The sequence below is a fragment of the Stegastes partitus genome, unplaced genomic scaffold (genome assembly GCF_000690725.1).
Source record: "Stegastes partitus isolate 25-593 unplaced genomic scaffold, Stegastes_partitus-1.0.2 Scaffold588, whole genome shotgun sequence".
In the NCBI taxonomy this organism is placed as follows: Eukaryota; Metazoa; Chordata; class Actinopteri; family Pomacentridae; genus Stegastes; species Stegastes partitus.
Window position 1 is genome coordinate 387,718 of NW_007578319.1, and position 19,505 is coordinate 407,222.

A 19,505-nucleotide genomic window follows, 5' to 3' on the forward strand; every position below is an offset into this window, starting at 1 on the left:
TTACCACCTCTTTCTTTTCCCCTATATGGTTTGCAAGCTCGAAAAAAAAAAAAGAAAAAAAAAAAAGCATTTGAAAAGGAACAGTGCTTTTGTAGGAACTGAAAAGGGCTTGAACAGAGGTGAAAAGACCGGTAGCAACAATAGAAAGGCTCTGCTGTGTCCGTCACTCGGGCTGCGGGCTCCAGTCGAATAGGCAGAATGTCCGTCTCAGTAAGTAATAATATAATATACCGTAGTTATCAATAAGTCTTAGTAGATCATCATACCTGTATAAGCTTAAATAAAGAAGTGAATGAAAAGAATGGCTACTCCAATATTGAGTAAAATGACCATAACCACCAGAATAGAGCTGGAGCCCTGCAAGACAAGAGAGGAGAGAAGAAGAAGAAGAAGAAGAAGAAGGAGTTAGTCCAGTTACTGAAAACAAATGCAGCTACACTCAAGTCAAGATGATAAAATAGAAATATGAGCCAAAGATTCCACTGTAGCAGACAGACGGTAATTACAAAGTGATCAATTGTGAGTTGATGCAGCTTCATATGCATCAACACGTAAACGTCACACTAACAGAACACGTTATTCATTGACATTAATGTTATTAACGACTTTCTACATGCAGATTTCTACTCTGAGTTGACTTAAAAGAGTCGTAAAACAGGAAATCCCATTTATCTTTCACGCAAATCCAAAACTCTGTTAGAAAACATCATGTTCTTTGATAAAAAAGTCAAAACTTGTGGACATAATAGTCAACTACGACTCCCACCATGCATTTCAGCAAAACACATCCAATCACAGAGCTTAATACTGTGTCATGTGACCAGGAAAGAGCCATGAGAAAACAGAAAGCACAGTTTTCTGCATAATTTTTTAGAGTCCAAACAATCATTTTAAATTAGTCAGGTAATTTGTCATGCATATGATATTGTAGGGTCTTAACTTTAATATTTGAAGGTGTTAAGTGAATCCGTAATGCTAATTTAAATTTTTGAAGGGACTTTGACTCAACATTTGCTGCTATTAATATGCCTCGACTTGACAATCTGCAGCTTAAACTTCTCAGTTTCACCCATTTTATAGCAAAAATGTAATTAAACCGGCTGTGTCTCCTGAACCACATTGACTATATGCATAAATCAGGTCCTTACAGGAAGGAAACACATTAAAGTTTCTTGTAGAAGTATCAGAAACATAACATTTTAAATATACCAACAAGAGTTTGCCTCAAATTTGAAAACAACACAAGTTTTTATAGTAGATTTCCCAAAAGGACATGCTGTGCTCCTGAAAAATGTACATAACAATGTGTATAACTGTGTAATAACCATTAGCGATGCAAAAGTAAGCCTTCAGTTTCTGGGACTCTGGGGCTTTACAGAGGGTCAGAATGATGCTCAACAAGGCATGTTTAGGCCTCACTGGTGTGACTGATGTGTAAATTACATTTAAATTGATGCGTTTTTTTTGTAAACCAAAGTTCCTCCTCATTACAACGACGCCACTCGTGTTAATTTTTACTGAAGAGGTGTGACGTAGGGAGGTGAGAACAGGGAGGGGGGGTCTCTTCATCTACACAGTAACGGAGACTGAGGCTCATGGGTGTTGTAGTGTTCAAAGGCTTGTTGCATCATCCAGGACGTGTACCGTTGTCAAATAACAAAACTGCAAACACAGATATCTTTGGTGTCAGCCAACATAAAAACACAGGGCCTTCCTGGATAATGTAAAGATCATACAGCTTTAAATGTGTTCTAGTCAGTCTGTAATGGCAGATGAGGCTGAACACTACAATACCCAGAAGCCTGTTGCATAGATGGATGATGAGCCAGACATTGAAAAGGCCTCCTCACCTCCTCATAGAGGAACACACACTCAAAACGACAGCTTTTCTTTGAATATGCATTTTACATCTCCTCACAGCTGGTTTTTTTTTTTTTTGTCTCTTCAGTTGTTTTGAGCTTCTGTGATCATTTTAAGTCACTCTGTTGATGTTTTGAGTCTCTTTGCAGTAATTTTGTGTCTCTGTTGTCATTTTGCATGTCTCAGCGGTCATGTTGTGTCTCTTTGTATTAATTTTGTGTCTCTTTGTCCTTGTTTTGTGCCTCTTTAGGGTCATTTTAAGTCTTTTTTGTAGTCAGTTTGTGTCTCTTTGTAGGTGTTTTGAGTGATTATCAGTGTCTTTGTTGTCATGATGCACCTTTTCATAGTCGTTTTGAGTCTCTTCCTAGTCATGTAGTGTCTTGTAGTAGTTTTGGACTTCGTAGTCATTTTGTGTCTCTTTGTGCTCATTAAGTTTCTCTTTGTGATAATTATGTGTCGTTTTCTAATCACTTTGAGTCTTTTTCTTTTCTCATGCTATGTCTCTGTAGGTGTTTTCAGCCTCTGTGGTCACCGTCAGTCTCTTGGGGGTCATTTTGCACCTCTTTGTAGTAATTTTGAGTCTCTTCCTGTTCATGTTGTGTCTTTTTGAGGTCATTTTTGCTGTCATTTTATTAATTCCCTTTGTAGTTGTTTTGTCTCAGAGTCTCTTTGCAGTCATTTTGCATCTTGTTTTGGTAAATTTAATGACCTAAATGACTAATGTTAACCGTCATTTCAAACACAAAGGAACCCAGGGGGTTGGGTATTACACACCCCTCTTTTGCTTGCTGCTGTGGATAAGTATACGATAATCTTTAGTGTCTACGTCGCTCGCTGACTGGAGCGGTTAATTTCTCTGCATCTGTTAAAAATCTACAGGCTTGTAATTTTCACTTTTTCTCAAAGAACTGGACATTTTCACACAGTTTTTCATCTTTTGTGCTGATGATTCAACCTGGAAGGGTTTTATGTCCATCTGCTCCTGGAAGAGTAATCAACTGTCACTTATCTAACACTGTCTCTGCAAGAATCCAAAACCTTCTCCATGTTTATCTGATGTCAAACTCATGAGTCACGCCGTACTCATCGCTCTCACTTTCACCCTTCACAAAACACTGTTTTCACTCCCTGATTTATTCCACTTCTCTAAAGTTGTCGATCACTGTTAGGCCACCATGAATAAAACTCTTTCAAACTTTGCCACAGTGAAAGTTTTAAAACCTTCAGACCTGTAGGTTTTTAATGTAAAAAATCTTGAGTTTAGTCGACATTGGCTTAACATTTGTTGCATCCTATTCAGGACTTTTGGGCTCTTTTGGACCCCAGGCCATTTGGTTTAGGTTATTTTTTTATTTTTATTTTTTTAATGTTTTTGAAGTTTCTTTTTTTTTTAATATAAAAAGAGGGACCTTTGTCATGCATTTTGAACCAAAAATACATCAACTTATCACACAATTTATTTAACATAGTATAAAACTCTATAACGAATACCAACAAATGTTTTGCACATATTCTTTCTTGGTGTCCAATGGACCCGGAAAGACCTTCTACGTATGGCAACATGAAAGTCCTGAATAGGGTTAGCTAGGATTAACTGATGACGGAAACTGGAGCTTCTACTTTGGGTAAATGTTAAATCCATGACTTTTGCCTGTAAAGATAAACTAAATTCTTCATTATGGTTTTGTTACTTTTACTTAAATAAAATATGTGAGTACCTATCCTACCATTATTGGTGTTGCCTTTTGCATTTCCCACATGTTTATCAGCATCCTACAATGAAAACTATAATGACAACAGTGGGTTAAATTTATGAGTTAGTGCTACAGGCCTCCAGTCAAACAGAGGTGTGTGGACTCACTGAGTTTGATTTGAGGGTGAGATGCTCTCCTTCCTGCTCCAGAGTGATGGGCTGAGACTTTAGGGGTGGGGAGAGGGTGAGGTCCCTGTGCAGCGGCCACTCCTCCAGCTCTGCCCCCACATTCAGGTTGTCCAGCATCTGTACAGAGTCCATGGATCCCTCTCTGACCGGCCGAAGGCCTCGGGATCGCAGCCGGTTGTTTTTGGGGGCCGGGGACTCCTGGCCGAGCCCCCGAGACGCCTGCGAGTCCGGACACTGGAGCCTCATGTCCACCGTATAGTCATTCATCCTCTCCTCGTCCTGCTCCGTGAGGCGCGAGTGGGCAGGGCTCCACCTAAGGGTGCTTTCAGCAGTCCAGCCCCCGGTGAGGCCGTCTAGCCTTTGGTCGATTACAGCATGCTCGTTAAGCCTGTGGTTGGAGGGGTTGTGCTGCTTTGGATGGTGGTTGGAGTAGACATGCTCTCGGGGGTTGTAGCTAGAAGAGACGTGGTCCTTTGCATTGTGATTGGAGGAGATATAATCTTGGGACTTGTGATTGGAAGAAGCATGCTCATAAGTCTTGTGATTGGACATGTTATGTTCCAAGGCCTTGTGATTGGATAAAATGTGCACCTGCGGCTTGTAGTTGGAAGAGGCATGCTCGCAGGCCTTGTGATTGGTGGAAGAATGATCCCATGTTTTGTGATTGGACGACGAGTACTCCCTCGACTTGTGATTGGAAGAGGCATGCTTGGAGGGCTTTTGGTTGGATAGGGAGTGCTCCCACGCTCGGTAGGAGGAAGCGTGCTCCCGGGACTTGTGATTGGACAGGGATTTCTCCCGCGGTTTGTGGTTGGGTAAAGGGGCTTGCTCGTGGCCGTTGATTTGGCCCTCCTGCTCCTCCAGCAGGGAGGGCGTGGTGGAGCGGCTGCTGCCTCCTCGGTCCGGATACATGTCATCAGTCCAGTTGTTGGCCCCTCCCCTGGGCAGCTCCATGCCCCGCCCCTCCACCAGCACCTGGATCTCCGCCCCGCCCTGATCGTCCACGGCGCTCTGGCGCATGAAGCAAGCATTTCTGGGGCGGTGGGCGTGTTTGGGCGGGCTGTGGGGGGGCGAGGTGGGCACGCTCAGCACGGGACTGAGATCAGGTGTTATTACAGGCGGCGTGGTGTCCGGAGTGCACAGCTCCGGACTGTCTGTTCCTGTGGAGATGACCTCATGGTCTTTGTCCTTGGCGTCCTGGTGCTTGGGCCTCTGACATTCGAGCCCTACGAGAACAGTAGGAAGAAGAGCGCCGGTGAAGTGATTTGGCAGCAATCCATGGCAAAAACCTACAGTGTGAGTGTGTTTGAGTGTTATTGGCATGCAGAGCAACAAAAGCAGAGCAGAGCTGCAGACAAACTGGATCTTGTGCTGCTGGCTTAGAGAGGATTATGGAAGCGAATATACTTGATTTAATTTGAATTCTCACAGGCTAATCCTTTGTAGTTTGGTGTTTGTTGTGGGATGAAAATATGTATAGTAACACTGAGCCTAGCTCACACTATACAGCAAGCACACGCATTTGAAATATATCTTATTAAGTTCAGATACTTATCCGTGCCTTTATATAGATTTTACAATAAGATAATGAGTGCAGTTGCATAATTTAGTCACGACTCATGACTAATTGTTACAAAGCAGGTCTCTGTGGGGAAATTTAAAAGGCAGATTACAATAGAAGCAGTGAAGCTGAGAAAAAAGGGTTTAAAGTTTTCAGGCTGGACGGCGCACTGCAAACACATTGGAAGGTTGTAATGCTTTTATTTTGTCTTTATAGACTGATAATTTGCCTCCCGAAAACAATTTGCCATGGATCCAAACTACATAGCTAAAACCTGCGGATACTGCACAAAAGAAGTTAAATTCACTACACAGACAAAATATACCAAGTACACATACTAGATATTAGTTTTTATCTCTGTTGTGTAGTTACTACAATATATAAAGGATGTTTACACTGATTATAATATTTTTGAAAACAGATGTCTGAAAGTCAGATACAGGCTCGAGACCAGTTTTGGCAGATATTTAAACATTTCTTAGTCAAATTGCGTAACAGAAATTTAATTGACAAGGCTTTAATTTTATGCCTTTCAAGGATGATTATCAATATTTTACAAAAACCTTTAAAGTTTTGAAATCAATCTAAAGGCTGCAGGAAAAACACAATTCCTACAAACACAGTATGTTGTAACAGCTTTGAACCAATGAGCTACTTTAAAATAATATACTTTTAATTAAATACATTTAAATGTATGATGATAGAAGTCGTTTAATGAAATTAACTAGTACACTGGTTGCACTAGTTTGCTTTAAGTGTACCAGGTGTTATTTTTTTCCTGTAATAATTAGATTTCGCTGCAGAGTTATGTGTGTGATATAATGTAATCTTTGCTTTCACCACATTTCTATTATATCATTATGTTGACATGATAAAATCTCAAAAAGTGAGAATCAGGTCTCAGGTTTGACCACATATGTGTTTTTGCTTTTTTAGGGCAGCTGAAAGTTAAGTTGAAGTTTACTGTAACTAAAATTCGACCCACTTCTTGGACTCTGGTTCACTCACCATTGCCATAGATGTGAAAGGAGGGCGAGAGCTCTTTGGCAGCTATCCGGGCCAGTCGACACTCCTCCATGGCCTTCTGCGCCACTCCTTCAGCCGCCTCGGCCTTCCCACGAGCGTGGCTCATCCTAAACAGGACAGGGACAGACGCTGCAGTGAGAAGCACTGAAGATTTAAAGGTTATTGATTCTGTATCTGTGGAGTTCTGCTTCATTTGACCTCATTTGACACTAAAATTGCTCTCCTCCATCCAGGAGAGGAAATCAGATTATTGAATCTCAGCACATTGATTTGTCCATGTCCTTTGTTTCTCTCGTCTTGTTTTTGACATTTTGTTGTTGTCAACAGAGAAGAAAATGGACTGGCAGGGAGGTGAAAATGTTTAACTGACAGGCTAAAAGGTATGAATGTAAGATTTTAATTTAACAAAACAAATACACTCGCATGTCACGATTCAACATGTATTTTTTGTGCAACAACAATAATGTAAGTGTTTCTGCATAATGTTCTTCATGGTATCAGGTCAGAAATGGTGAATGATTTTTGCACATATGATGTTTTTTTAAAAATGTATTAAATTTTGTGAATCTCTGTGAATCTCAGAAATAATCCCATAAATGGTATCCACCCCTGCATCCCTGTTAAAGTTTTTTATTTGATATCATATATTTTCGAAAAATGAAAAATGTCAGTGTTCAAGACTAAACAGAAGATTGTATTACAAAATTACAGATGTAGTCCGTTTATGCTCCTCACAAAAATAAATTATTTCAAGAGCAAATAGTCAAGAAATTAAAATACAAATGCTGAAGTTGCTTTCTCTTGTGCAAAATCCCCTCCAGGGAAGGTAGATTACTGAAGCTTAGACAGTTACTAGTCAACATCTTGAAGCATTTAATACATTAATTTGGCTGCATTCTTTTTCTTTTTTTTTCTCTTGTCTTGTTTTGGATGTTTTGTTGGTGTTGATGGAGAACAAAATGGACTGACACAAAGCTAAAAAAACAAATGTTTAAGTTACAGGTTGTAGCTTTAAGGAGTGACTTTATATTGGAAATTTCTCCCAAAAACTGAAAAACAAACTTGCACAAGCAGTGCTAGTATTTTTGTCTGTAAATCCAACAATAAATACTTCAGCGTGATGATAAAATGATTTGTTAAACGATGAAATCAGTGAATGAACAATGGATTTTTAAATTTAAAATGAATTTATTTTTTGTAGTTTCTTTGCTGCATCCGTGTTCAAGCTGTTGATGTTTTTCTCTGTGATATTAAACATTCATGACACTGAGGAAATATTTATAAAGAGTGTAGCACAAAAACATGGCCGGATTCGCCTTGTGAGCAGTCCATGGGCCAACATTTGCACTGGGCCCCCACAGACCCTCCCTGCTGCCTCCAAGTTCACTTCAAGTCCTGCAATCAAACCTGCTGAGCCGAAACTAAATAAATAATAAACAAATCAGAGTTCAGATAATCACTGGGCACCTTAGTTGGCAATCAAAAACTCATCTGATTGGTGTACAGAATTGTGTGACGCCATCTTTGTCAGACATGTCGCTGCCCACTGTTGCTATAAAACTATGCGTACGTCTTACCTTGACATTGCGATCTCTGCCTTCTGCTTGGCGATTTCCGCGGCCTTCTCGGCAGCCTCCACCGCCCGGTCCACCTTCTCTCGGATCTTACTGGCCCTCAGTGGGATCAGGTTCTTGCGTTTTCCGCTCACCAGCACGTTCTGCTTGTACTTCCCTTCCTCCTTGGTGCCGTCGGGGAAGGTGGTGCATCCATATCCGTGCCTCTTGTTCCCCGCCCATTCGCCAGCGTAATGCAGGCCGTCTGAACGCCGACTCACGCCCCAGCCAGCCCTCTGGTCACTCCGCCACTCTCCGGCATACATCTCAGTGACGGTGGCGTCCACGGGGGCGCCCTGTTCATTCTCGCTGGCGTTGGAGTGGATGTCGGACGCCGCAGAGCTGACGGTGCTCATGCCGGCCTCGCTGCAGAAGGAGCTCTGCTTGCTGAGCTGACTGGCCAGAGAGCTTTTGGACTCGGAGCGCCGAAGCTTCAGGCCGCTCAGGATGGACTGCCGGAAGCGTCCTTTCCGCTTCCTTTGGCGTTCGGCCTCGCTTGGAGCTGTCAGGGCGAAGCCGCCTCTGCCCACCGGGCTCCCCGCCAGCCCGGCCACCACCCCGTCTGTCGGCGTGGTGGCAGCGCCATCCTCCAGCACAGCCGGAGGGCCGTGGCTGTGCTCAGAGCGCAGGGAGTTTATGGATGTTCGCAGGGGGAAGAGGATGACAGCCGCCATGCCGTACGGTACGCTCTGCCGTACACCGTAACCATGACGCATCCCTCCCAGCCACTGGCCTTGGTAGGTTCCTGAAAGACAGACAGAGAAACAGCAAGTGTCAGACATATAGATGCCAAAATAAATTGTGCATTTCTCACCAGTCCAGGTCTGAAATCTTAATGTGCTACTGAGTGCTACTGAGCTTCGGTATGCTCATTATACTGGATTTAGACTTCAGGTATAAGTCTGCCACATGTTTCATATGGTTTCTTCTTCCCCTTCCATTATCTATGTGTCACTAATATCTAAGTCCCCTTTTCGACGGGAAACAACAACTCCCAAGCAGCAACCTGCACACTGAAAATAACAGGTTTTGATGAAGCGTTGTGCAATAAGGCAGGCCTACTTGTTTCTTTCACTGAATTTTCCATTTTTAATGCCAATGCTTGCCTCTCTACAAGCAATTGCTCAACCAAAACAATTCCCATTTACAATGCATTGATAAATCCTATTCCCTGTTTTGCTGGGGCACCATCACTGCATCCTGGGCTTAGCGCCACCCAACACAATTCTGATTGATTTAAAGCAATACAAACAACCCAGAATATTTTTTCCCCTGTAGCTGAATGATAATGAGGTACAGCCAGACCATTCTCTAGTGCTCAAGCAGAGCTGTGGAGATAGACCATATACCAGTATTTAACTGCTACAAAGCTGCATCGGAACCCCAAAACCTTCCAACAGGTTTCATGTGCATTTTATTTTTAAGAAACCCAAATGACACCATTTGTCAGAGAAAGAAACTATAAAAACAGAGCAAATTGTACAATTATCAGCTTTAAAGTTAACAAATCATGTCAGATGTGCTGCTACATTTGGAAAATTTAGCAAATCTAAGCTTAAAATCACAATATTTGATCAAGATCACGCTATTCTATATGTCTCATTTAAACATTTGTATCAGATCATGTAAAAAACAAAAAACACTCTGTGTCCCTCGACCCAACTGACAACTTTTTGGCTGAACTGCAGGGCTGTGTATCCACAAAGAGAGACATGTATAGAAACAAAGTAAACACGTAAATAGTAAAATATCTATAGTATGTAGAGTCACCTATTTTTCAGTATGTCTGGCCATGGTTGTGTTGTTTCCATAGAGGTGCAGGACTTTATATATGAACCTAAAGAGAGTAAAAATGCGACAGCAACAAGAAACACCCAGAAACCCAGGAGTTCAGAGGGTTAAATTACAACCAGTTGTAGCCTCAAAAGTTCCATTAAATGAAACAGAAGCTCAACACTAAAAGCTTCTCAAGGTTACGGCTGAATGCAGGACTCACTGGAGATTTTACAACTTTCTATCAGCCTAAAAATGTTTCCCCTCATGTGGACTCAGGGAAGAGACACAGATAATAAACCTCAATCTTCCTCGAGTCGTGCGAGGAAGACGTTCGGAGGCGAGCGACTGATACGAAAGATTTGTGTTTATCCGGTGTTATGTGAATGCCAGGAATAAAATCTGTAAAGTACTACAATGCCAAACTGAGGCATATTGGCACAACATTAAAGCTGTGAAAATAAATAAAGGAAACACTTGAAATAAACCCAGTTATTTGGTATTTTTCAGACTACAGTGTGGCATGTATGTACTTTGTAAAAGCAGGCCAATGCGTGGTGTTTACTGGGGGAATGTTATGCCTGAGCTGTTAAAGGTTTAGCGGATTAGATGGAGGTAGATGCTGCAACTCAAAGAGAGGACTGTTGTTACTTTGAAATGTCCTCTCCATCTACACCACAAGAAAAAAAAAAAAAACCTTGACGCCCAGACCTCCTGGAAGCAGGCGACCTCCCGGGAGAAACTTTCAAACACAGCTCTAGTCTGAGGTCTTACACCCGCCATCCTCTCCTCAAATCCCGGCGGTGTTTCGAACAAGAGGTGAAGCAGCTCCAGAGTCAGTTTCATGTTTCTGGGCAGGAAACTCGACAGCCTCCTGTTCACCTCGCCAGCTTGTCAGATTCACTTACAGCGGAGCTCGGCTGCTCCTGCTGACGAAGCTGAGAGTATTTTTTTTGTTGTTGTGAGAGATGTTTTAACAGCTGTCTACACTCGCTTCATGCAATTTGGGCTCAGCGTGTCCTGCTACTACTGACTCAGTGTTAAAAGTAATCAATCAGGCAAGGTGACTGAAACTGGAGCTGCGAGTAACGATTATTTGCTCAATTAAATGGGCAGTCTCTAAAAATACAATAAAGTTGTGTCTTCAAATTGCTCCTTTTGTCCAAACAGCATCCAAAAAGTCAAAGATATTCAGTTTAAGGGTGATACAAATGAGAGCAAAACTGCAAATTGTTCAGAGAATGTGAGTCTTTGCTTGACAACTAACTCAAATAATAAATAGGTTATCAAACTAGTAGGCGAATAATCAAACTTGGAATAAATAAATTTAGCTGTAATTGCACCTACAGCCACTGACCATTAATAGTGAACTTGGACAATAACACTGGTTAAAATGTTACCATTGTATAAATTATGTTTTCCACATTTCAAACCTGGAGTTATGAGGTGCTTTACAAACACAACAACAATAGAACATTAAAAATGACATTTGAAAACATTGTACAAATGATTAAAAGCAGACAAAACCTAGTAAAGATTGCCACGTGTTGATTTTTATTCTATAGCACCTGTAGTTTTAATACAATATCCTTTCTGTTTGGCCCAAATTGACAAATTATCACGTCAGAATGAGCTTTCTTATGAGCACACAAATCATAAATTTGTGCTGTTAAATTCATATTTGCATGAAAAGTCAAGTTTCACAAGAGTTTGTTCCTACGTACAGAATGAAGAAACAAGAAAGGCAAACAATTTACAATTTAAATATTATGGTATTTTAAAGCACAATTATATTAAAGCCAAATCGCTCATTACCTTACATTAACACTGTTGATTTTGCACTGCTAACCTCTGATCTTTCTGCAGCCACTGGGGGGCGCCACATATGTTCGCAAACAGTTACTTACACACCTAGCAGAATCATGGTAACATAAACATTCATGTGGAGTCGTGTTTGTGTTTTGCCTGATAACTCTGTTTACTCTATTTTAGCTCCATTTTGGGTCTCCACCAGCTACAGAGAAAAATCTGCTTCTTTAGCCGCAACACACAAAAATGTGAGTTTGTTAATTGTTTCTGAACATTGAGCAAAGTTAGCTGGTGACTACGAGTTTATAAAAGGTAGAGCACTGACAGCAAACCAAGACGATAAATTTGGCATAACAGAGTTTCTCCAGAACACATTTGCCTCTTTTGAAGTGAACAAGCAGATATCTCAGTATTAAACCTTCATAGATATTCTTACATAAAATACATTTTATTTAATTTCCTAACATGTTCCTATCAATTTCATATCAGGCTGTAGTTTAGTGACACATGCATTTGTCCTGCACTTTAAAAAAAAAAGGGGTTCATGAAGCGTCAGACAATGCAACAGTAGGATACCCAGATAATTGTTGCATAACAACAAATAAGATAAAGGTCAAAGATAAGACTAGAGACACAGAAATGAAAAATGCAATATGTCAATAATGTTAATAAATACAAGTAAAATAATTAAAGCAAAAAACCTTAATCATCAGGTGAAGTCTCTGCTTCCAACATAAAAGATTTAAAACAACCGCCGCTGAGTCAAAGTGCTTTCCGACAGAGAAATAAGAATAGCAAAACAAATTTACCGAACAAGACCCTACAGTGCTATTTAGTTTGCCTGACTATTTTACATTTTAAAGTTCAGACACTGCAATAAAAAATCCCAGGATTTAGCACACCCACAGCAGTCGCCTCTCTCTGCAGGTGGTCGGCCCACTGAGCCCAATAAATACTAAATAGTAGACTTAATAGAAAGTGTTAAGTGAGTTAAGGTTGGCTCCATGTTGTTGTTTTGCCGCTGTACCTTATTTCAAGCGACGTGCTTCATTAGGCTCTTTGAATTATTCTTTTGACTCCTCATCTCAGACCAGTTTGCACTGAAAGAAGGCGCTACCGCCCCCAACAACATATCTGTCAGGGTCAAAGAGACACACAAACCCCCCTACAGGGCCAAAGCGTCGATTCTTCAGGGTGGTATTAAATATCTCATCTGGCCTGGGAACACCTCAGGAGCTGGAAATCGTTTCTGCGGTGAGGCTGCTGCCGCTGACTGGGTGGGTGTGGTTACATGTCAGTGACTTTACTGATGTCGACTATCAATCTGCTTTGCTCGAAGGTCGGGATTGTTGTACATACAGCTTTTAAAAGAATGGGCCGATTACTTTGTAGGAAAAGGTGTGAGTTTGGTTGTCATCAGTGCATTGTTTGATTCAACACAAAGTTGCAGACAGTCAGCTTACAGGCCAAAGAGAAACAGCGTTTGATGAAGATTTTTCTCTTGTTCCAAACTGCATTTTACTCTCATGTTGTTGGTGTCACATCCACATATCTTAACATGTCTTAAAACCCATTTTTCAAGTTTAGTATTTGGTGATAAAGTAAGAAAAGATAAAACTTTTTTAATCCTAGAGGAAATTCTTGTAGGAAAGCCTGTGTTTCTCTAGTTTAGAGTATTTTTATTCTGGCAAGGTGACTACATGAAGAGTTGTTGGAGGTAGCAGTGTGCGAGCTAAATTCACTTTATGTTTGATGTAAGCTGCTGGACCACGAAGCACAACAGAAATGCTCGAAGCTGCAAAAAATGATAACAGCTTGTAGACGATGGTGAATCAGCCTGTAGCTTTCCAAATTCGCAGTTTGATTGGCATCTGTCGGGTCATCTTCACTCAACAGTGACGTAGTTTACTGTATGCTAACTGCCAAATTACTGTGAGTATTAGTATGTAGTTCTACTGTATGTAGTTCCTACTGGTGCTGTCTGTGGTGCTGAAACTATGCTAACTGCCAAATTACTGTGAGTATTAGTATGTAGTTCTACTGTATGTAGTTCCTACTGGTGCTGTCTGTGGTGCTGAAACCAAACAACTGCTGCTGTCCCAAATGCTGACATTTTTTATTTCTTTTTTCCCCATTTGCAGACCTCTCAACACCATCCATTATCATTTCATTGGTGATAGTGTGTGTGCGTGTGTGTGTGTGTGTGTGTACATATACACATATACATATATTTATTTATTTTTATTTTTATAATTTTTTTTCTCTTAATTCCTAAATCGTAATCCTTCGGAAACCCATTCAAGCCTCCAAAAGCCCTAAAACAGGATTACCGTGTCCCAATTTCATGCATACTAGTAGTATTATAGAGCATTTTCTGTCATCTAATTTCATAGGATGCTGTTTTTGCAGTTGGTATAAAAGAAAGTGTCGTCTACAAAAACAGGGCGTGACTTACTGAACTCCAGAAAAGAAAAAAAAAGAAAATGAAAACAGACAGCGTAAATGCTGCAATTTCTTTTAAGCTTCAAACAGCTCCTCCATTTACCTTTCTTCTCTAGCAGCACATTCAAACATACATTTTAAACTTTGTAATTTTAAGCCTTTTTTTTGCCTTAAAAACCAAGGTCAGTGTGTCATTTCAACCTTGTGTCTGTCATCATTTTTGTTTCTTTGCCTCTTCAGTTGTGTGTGTGTTTTGTGTCTCTTTGTGGTTATTTTGCATCTTTTTGAAGCCATTTTGCTTTTCTTTTGTGCCTCATTGCGGTTGTTTTCCATCGCTTTGCAGTCATTTGTGTCTCCTTGTGGTTAGTATGTGTCTCTTTGTAGTTGTTTTTTGTCTCTTTAAAGTCAGTTTACTTTATTTTGCAGTTGTTTAGCATCCCATTGCATTACGTCTGCATCTCTTTGTGGTCATTTGAGTTTCCTTGTGGTTGCTTTGTAGTCATTTTTGTCTCTTTCTCTCTCGATTTCTTTTTTTTGTTTGCATGTGTTCTTAGTCTCTTCTTGTAGTTACGCATCTCATTGAAACTAAATTATACTTCCTGTGTGTACCTACAAGAGTATTAAAATACAAACTGAGTCCTAAAAACAAACCTTGTGTCTCTACTGAACCAAACTCCAGTCAGAAATCGAGCATTTTCTCCACCAACGCTGGTCCTGTGTCTTTCCTCTGATCCGGAGCTGTCCGCGGTGCTGAAACCAAACCGGGACTGCCTGCTGCTCGCACGAGGCTGCCTGTGGCCTATAATGTGGTCTTATTATTAGGCTGTTATCATTTTTAATGAGCGCTCGCTCTGTTGACAGGCAGCCAGTGTGTGTGTGTGTGTGTGTGTGTGTGTGTGTTGGAGGAAACCTGCACATTTATTGGGTTGTGGAAAATGTGTCAGCTCGTGCGTGCTATATTCATCTGTCGGCGGTCTTCCACGTGAGCGGAAATGAGGAGCTGTCGCGTGACGCAGTATCTTTTCTCCTCTCTACACCGTCTCTAAACAGAGCTTGCAAACGGCTGCAGCTTTAAAGCTCTTGCTGGCAGCCGGTTAAAATATTTCCGACCTCCAGCAACGACACGCACCATGTTTTATAATTCCGCCTGCATCTCTCAGTGACCTCCATCATCCGGGTCCCTGAAGGCGGGGCTTTGCTTATCAAACGGCCTACATTACAAGTGAGGAAAAACAGAGACTGACAGCAGCGGAGAGCCAATCAGAGAGCAGCAGAGCCTCGAGCTGGTCTCCAGTGACACGCTGACCTGCTGTCTCCACGTTGCCATGGAGACCTTGCATCACAGAGGAGTGATGCAGGGGGAGAAGGTGTGTTTTGATAAGAGTGTGTTTCTAAACAGCAGTGATGGTTTAATTTCTAATATTAGACACACGTCCTGTTTTTTTTACAGACGTTGTGAGTCTGTTGTTTATTAATCGCACACTGGAGGCAGGTGGAGGTCCCTGATACACAAACCTTCACACACAGCCTCACAACACCTCCACATATATCCTCACAACACCTCCACACACAGCCTCACAACACCTCCACATATATCCTCACAACACCTCCACACACAGCCTCACAACACCTCCACACACAGCCTCACAACACCTCCACACACAGCCTTACAAAAACCTCCACACATAACCACACAACACCTCAACGCACAGCCTCACAACACCTTAATGCACAACCTCAGAACACCTTCACACACAACAGTCTCACTAAATGTCCACACACAACAGCAACACAACACAAACAGCCTTATAACACTTCACACAACCACACAACACCTTCACACACAGTCTCAATGCATGCACAGCCTCACAACACACACAGTCTCACAACACCGTCACACACAGCCTCACAAAATCTAGACACACAGCCTCACAACACACACTGCCTCACTACACACACACAACCTCACAACACCGTCACACACAGCCTCACAACACCTTTAAAAATAGTCATGCAATACTTTCACACACAACCCTTATAACACCTCCACACACAGCCACACAACACCTAAACACAATCACACAACACCTTTACACACAACCTCGAAACACCTCCACACACAGCCTCACAACACATTTTAAAATAGTCACACAACACTTTCACACACAACCTCCAAACACCTCCACACACAGCCTCACAACATCTAAACACAATCACACAACACCTCCATATAAAGCCTCACAACAGTTCTACATACAACTGTTTGTATTTAATTCCTGTCTCTAAATTTTTTGCGGTTGTTTCGTGCGTCTGCGGTCGTCTTGATATGGTTAGTTACATCATCTTTGTGTGCCTCATTGTAGTCATTTGTATCTGTTTGTGGATTATTTGTGTCTCCTTTCAGTCATTTTACTTTACTTTGTAGTTGTTTGACTTGTTTCTGTGGTTGTTTGGCATCTCTTTGTAGTCGTTTTTGTCTCTTTTTCTCTTGATTTTTTGTGTCTTTTGTCAATGTCTCTCTTTGAGGTTCAATTTGTGGGTTTTCTGTGGTCGTTTTGTGTCTTTGCAGTCAATTCACTGTAGTTGTTCACCTTTTACTGTGTCTTTAGAGTCATCCATATTTCTTTTTGGTAATTTTATGTCTATTTATAATCATTTTGTTTTTCTTTGCGTTTGTTTTGCGTTGTAGTAGTTTCGTGTCTCTTTGTGGTCATTTTACTACATTTTGTCGTTGCAGTCATTTTTGTCTATTTACCTATGTATTTTTTGTACCCTTTTCCATTGTTTTGTGTTTCTTTGTGGTTGTTTGACTTCTTTTTTTCTTTTCTTTTTTTAAAAAAACATTTTTGTGCTTCTTAGTTTTCAGCTGTCTTTCCTTTTTTATTTTCTTGTGTTTTTGGGTGTTTTGTGTCACTTTGTGGTTGTTTTACTTTGAAGCCACTGTCTTTTTGTATCTCATTGCTGTTCTTTTGTTTACCTTTTGAGACAATTTGTTTTAGTTCGCGGTCGTTTCCCTTTTTGTAGTTGTTTTTGTAGTCATTTTGTGTGACTTTTCAGTCATTTTGCGTCTGTACTTCTTTTGCATCGCTTTGTTTTTAAGTTGGGGCCATATGCAATTATGTTTTGTCTCTTTGTCTCTTGAATTTGTGTCTTTTCACGTGTGTTTGTCTCTGTGTAGTCATTTCCCGGCTGTCAGAAGCTATTTTTTGTTTCTTCCTGTAACATCTTGGAGATGAAGCTGAACTCACAGATGCTGCTGTTGATTGAGAAACTGCAGCTCAACTGTGTTTAGTTTCTGTCGAAGATGATGAGAAGTTTCCTGTCTAATGCTTCCTGCATGCTGGTTCTCCTCTCCACGCATATTACATGAATATTTTATTGCACACTATACAAAATATGGCCTCCTGACCCCCTGGGCCCCTGGTGCTGTGCCCGGCAGGCCTCTTCAGTAATCTATCTGTGCATGTGGATGTGACCTACATGTTATTTATGTAGCCTGCATTGGAGATGTGTAACAGTGGGTTTCAGCAGCAGTTAAAGTAAGCAAGTTGCTCCACTTGCAGCCTGAAAATCAGTTTGTGGGACAAGCAGAGACGTTTTATTTAGACGAGTCAAAGCGGACCGATCTGATCGCTAAACTGGTGCTTGGTCTGAAAACAGAAGGCACAGGGGAAGTAAAGTAACGTACAGTCTCTTCAGCATCCTTACCTCCGTCAGAGTAGGTTTCAGTGCCATATCCATCCTGCAGCCCGTTGCTCCACGTCCCCTCGTACCGAGCCCCGCTGGCCGTGCTCTCCAGCTGCCCGTAGCGACCTTTGAACCCCTGCGTCCACTCCCCTCTGTACTCCCAGCGGCCCTTGCTCTCCACGCCGATGCCATGCCGCTTTCCCTGCGCCCAGGTGCCCTGGTAGCTGTTCCCGCTGGGCCACGTGTACACGCCCAGGACCTCGAAGCCGTGGCTCCAGGCGCCGGCGTACTCGCCCTGACCCTGGGGCCCCGTGCAGACCCCTCGGCCATGGGCCTTACCCTGCTCCCACCCCCCGCAGTACGACCCCCCGTCATCAAAGTCAAACCTGCCTCCAGTGGACATGCATGAAACAGGTTTAGGCAAATCCTTAGAACGTCAAGAAACAGAAAAAACAAGGGCCCGGTTCACTCAGAAGGAGCAAGGAGGGAGGAGGCCTCGTCTGGATCAGGTAGCATGGAGGTGCAGGGCCTCGACTCTCCCTCTGCTCTTAGTTTAGGATGCAAAACACCGGCTCCTCGTTTTAGAAACAGCAGGACGCGGGCCGAAGAGCATCGCCTTACGACAGAGAAGCAATCCGAGCCTCAGCGATGGGTCTGGAGTGACGAACACAGCGGCCGTGCATGCTGCTTCCCATGGGCATGCAGGCTCAGAGTGCTTCTCATCCTCCTCCTCCTCCACTTCCTCCTCCACCTTCCTGCTCCACGCAGGCCCGTCGCCTCGGCCGTGCAGCGGGGCGCTCCAGACAAGCGAGGTCTAGGCTTTTCCGGCAGTCCCACAGGCCCTCAGAGCGGCGGTGGCAGCAGCAAGCGACCGAGCTCAATCAGACATTAGAGCATCCCCACATCCCTGCCGCACCGGCACACAGATACAGGACAGGGATGCTGCTGCTGCGCTGGTACGCCATTTAAAAAAAAAAAAAAAAAAAAAAAAGAGAGCAGAGGAGCAGGGAAGTTGAGGATATTTCTCTATAGCATGGCCTGGAAACAAGCAATCCAGGCTAACGCTCGGCAGACACACACATCCAAACACACTCGCACACACGCCTCGGCAGACATAACGGAGTGTGAATATCTCCTTCCCTTTTCCTCCCTTCTCCTCCTCTCTGCTCGGCTGGGATCTAAAGACGACTCTCCCTCCTGAAGAAGATGAGGATGCAGGAGCAGCAAACAACAAATTATTCCTCCTCTTTTCCCTTTGTCCTCTCCATCCCAGCGCTCGCCTAAATCTGGATTGTTGTGGTAATATCCCAATTCCACCAAGTCATCTGTCCTCTCTTGTTTTTCGGCCTCTCTCTCTCTCTCTCTCTCTCTTTCGCTTTCTATCTCTGCCTCTCTCTCTCTAAAATCTGCTCATTACAGGACTGTTCCACCCCAGCCAATACCCCTCCCCCACACACACTCACACACACACTGAACACACACTCCTTCTCGCGGCTCTTAAAGAGATAGAGACGGAGGGATGGTGCGAATAGCTGCATGTATGGAGCTCGCTGCTCTTTCCCGTTGGGGATACAGGCTGCTTTTCCTAATTATCCAGCCTCATTTCAACCCTCTCGCTCTCACACTCCTCCTTCCAGATGGAAATCTGGTCAGTCAGCAATCTGTTTTCCTGATAACTGGGGGTTTTGTGCACTCAGTGATCCTGTGCCGCTCTCGCCCCAGCTAATTGTTGTTTGTCTTTTTTTTTTTTTTTCCCCCCCTTGTCATCATCAAACCAATAGACTGTAGCTGTCACTTGACTGAGATTCATTGAGCATCACTGGCTGACCTTAAAGAGCAGAAAGGCCAAAGA

The 19,505-nt window shown here is 42.5% G+C and overlaps 1 protein-coding gene across 1 annotated transcript; it reads right to left on the reverse strand.

Moving 5' to 3' along the window:
- Positions 1 to 276: 276 nt before the first annotated feature.
- jph3a (junctophilin 3a) lies at positions 277 to 18,056 on the reverse strand. Its single transcript, XM_008289018.1, has 5 exons — positions 17,675 to 18,056; positions 7,907 to 8,687; positions 6,312 to 6,436; positions 3,722 to 4,968; positions 277 to 357 (listed from the first exon to the last, which is right to left on the reverse strand). The coding sequence occupies exons 1-5, from the start codon at positions 18,054 to 18,056 to the stop codon at positions 277 to 279; spliced, it is 2,616 nt and encodes an 871-aa protein (XP_008287240.1).
- Between the last annotated feature and the right edge of the window lie 1,449 nt (positions 18,057 to 19,505).

Coding starts and splice junctions, on each gene's coding strand:
- jph3a (XM_008289018.1), bottom strand. CDS start 18,056: ATGTCCACTGGAGGCAGGTTTGACTTTGATGACGGGGGGTCGTACTGC. Junction 8,688..17,674: donor TGAAACCTACTCTGACGGAG/GTAAGGATGCTG, acceptor TCTGTCTTTCAG/GAACCTACCAAGGCCAGTGG. Junction 4,969..6,311: donor CTTTCACATCTATGGCAATG/GTGAGTGAACCA, acceptor CTGTTCTCGTAG/GGCTCGAATGTCAGAGGCCC.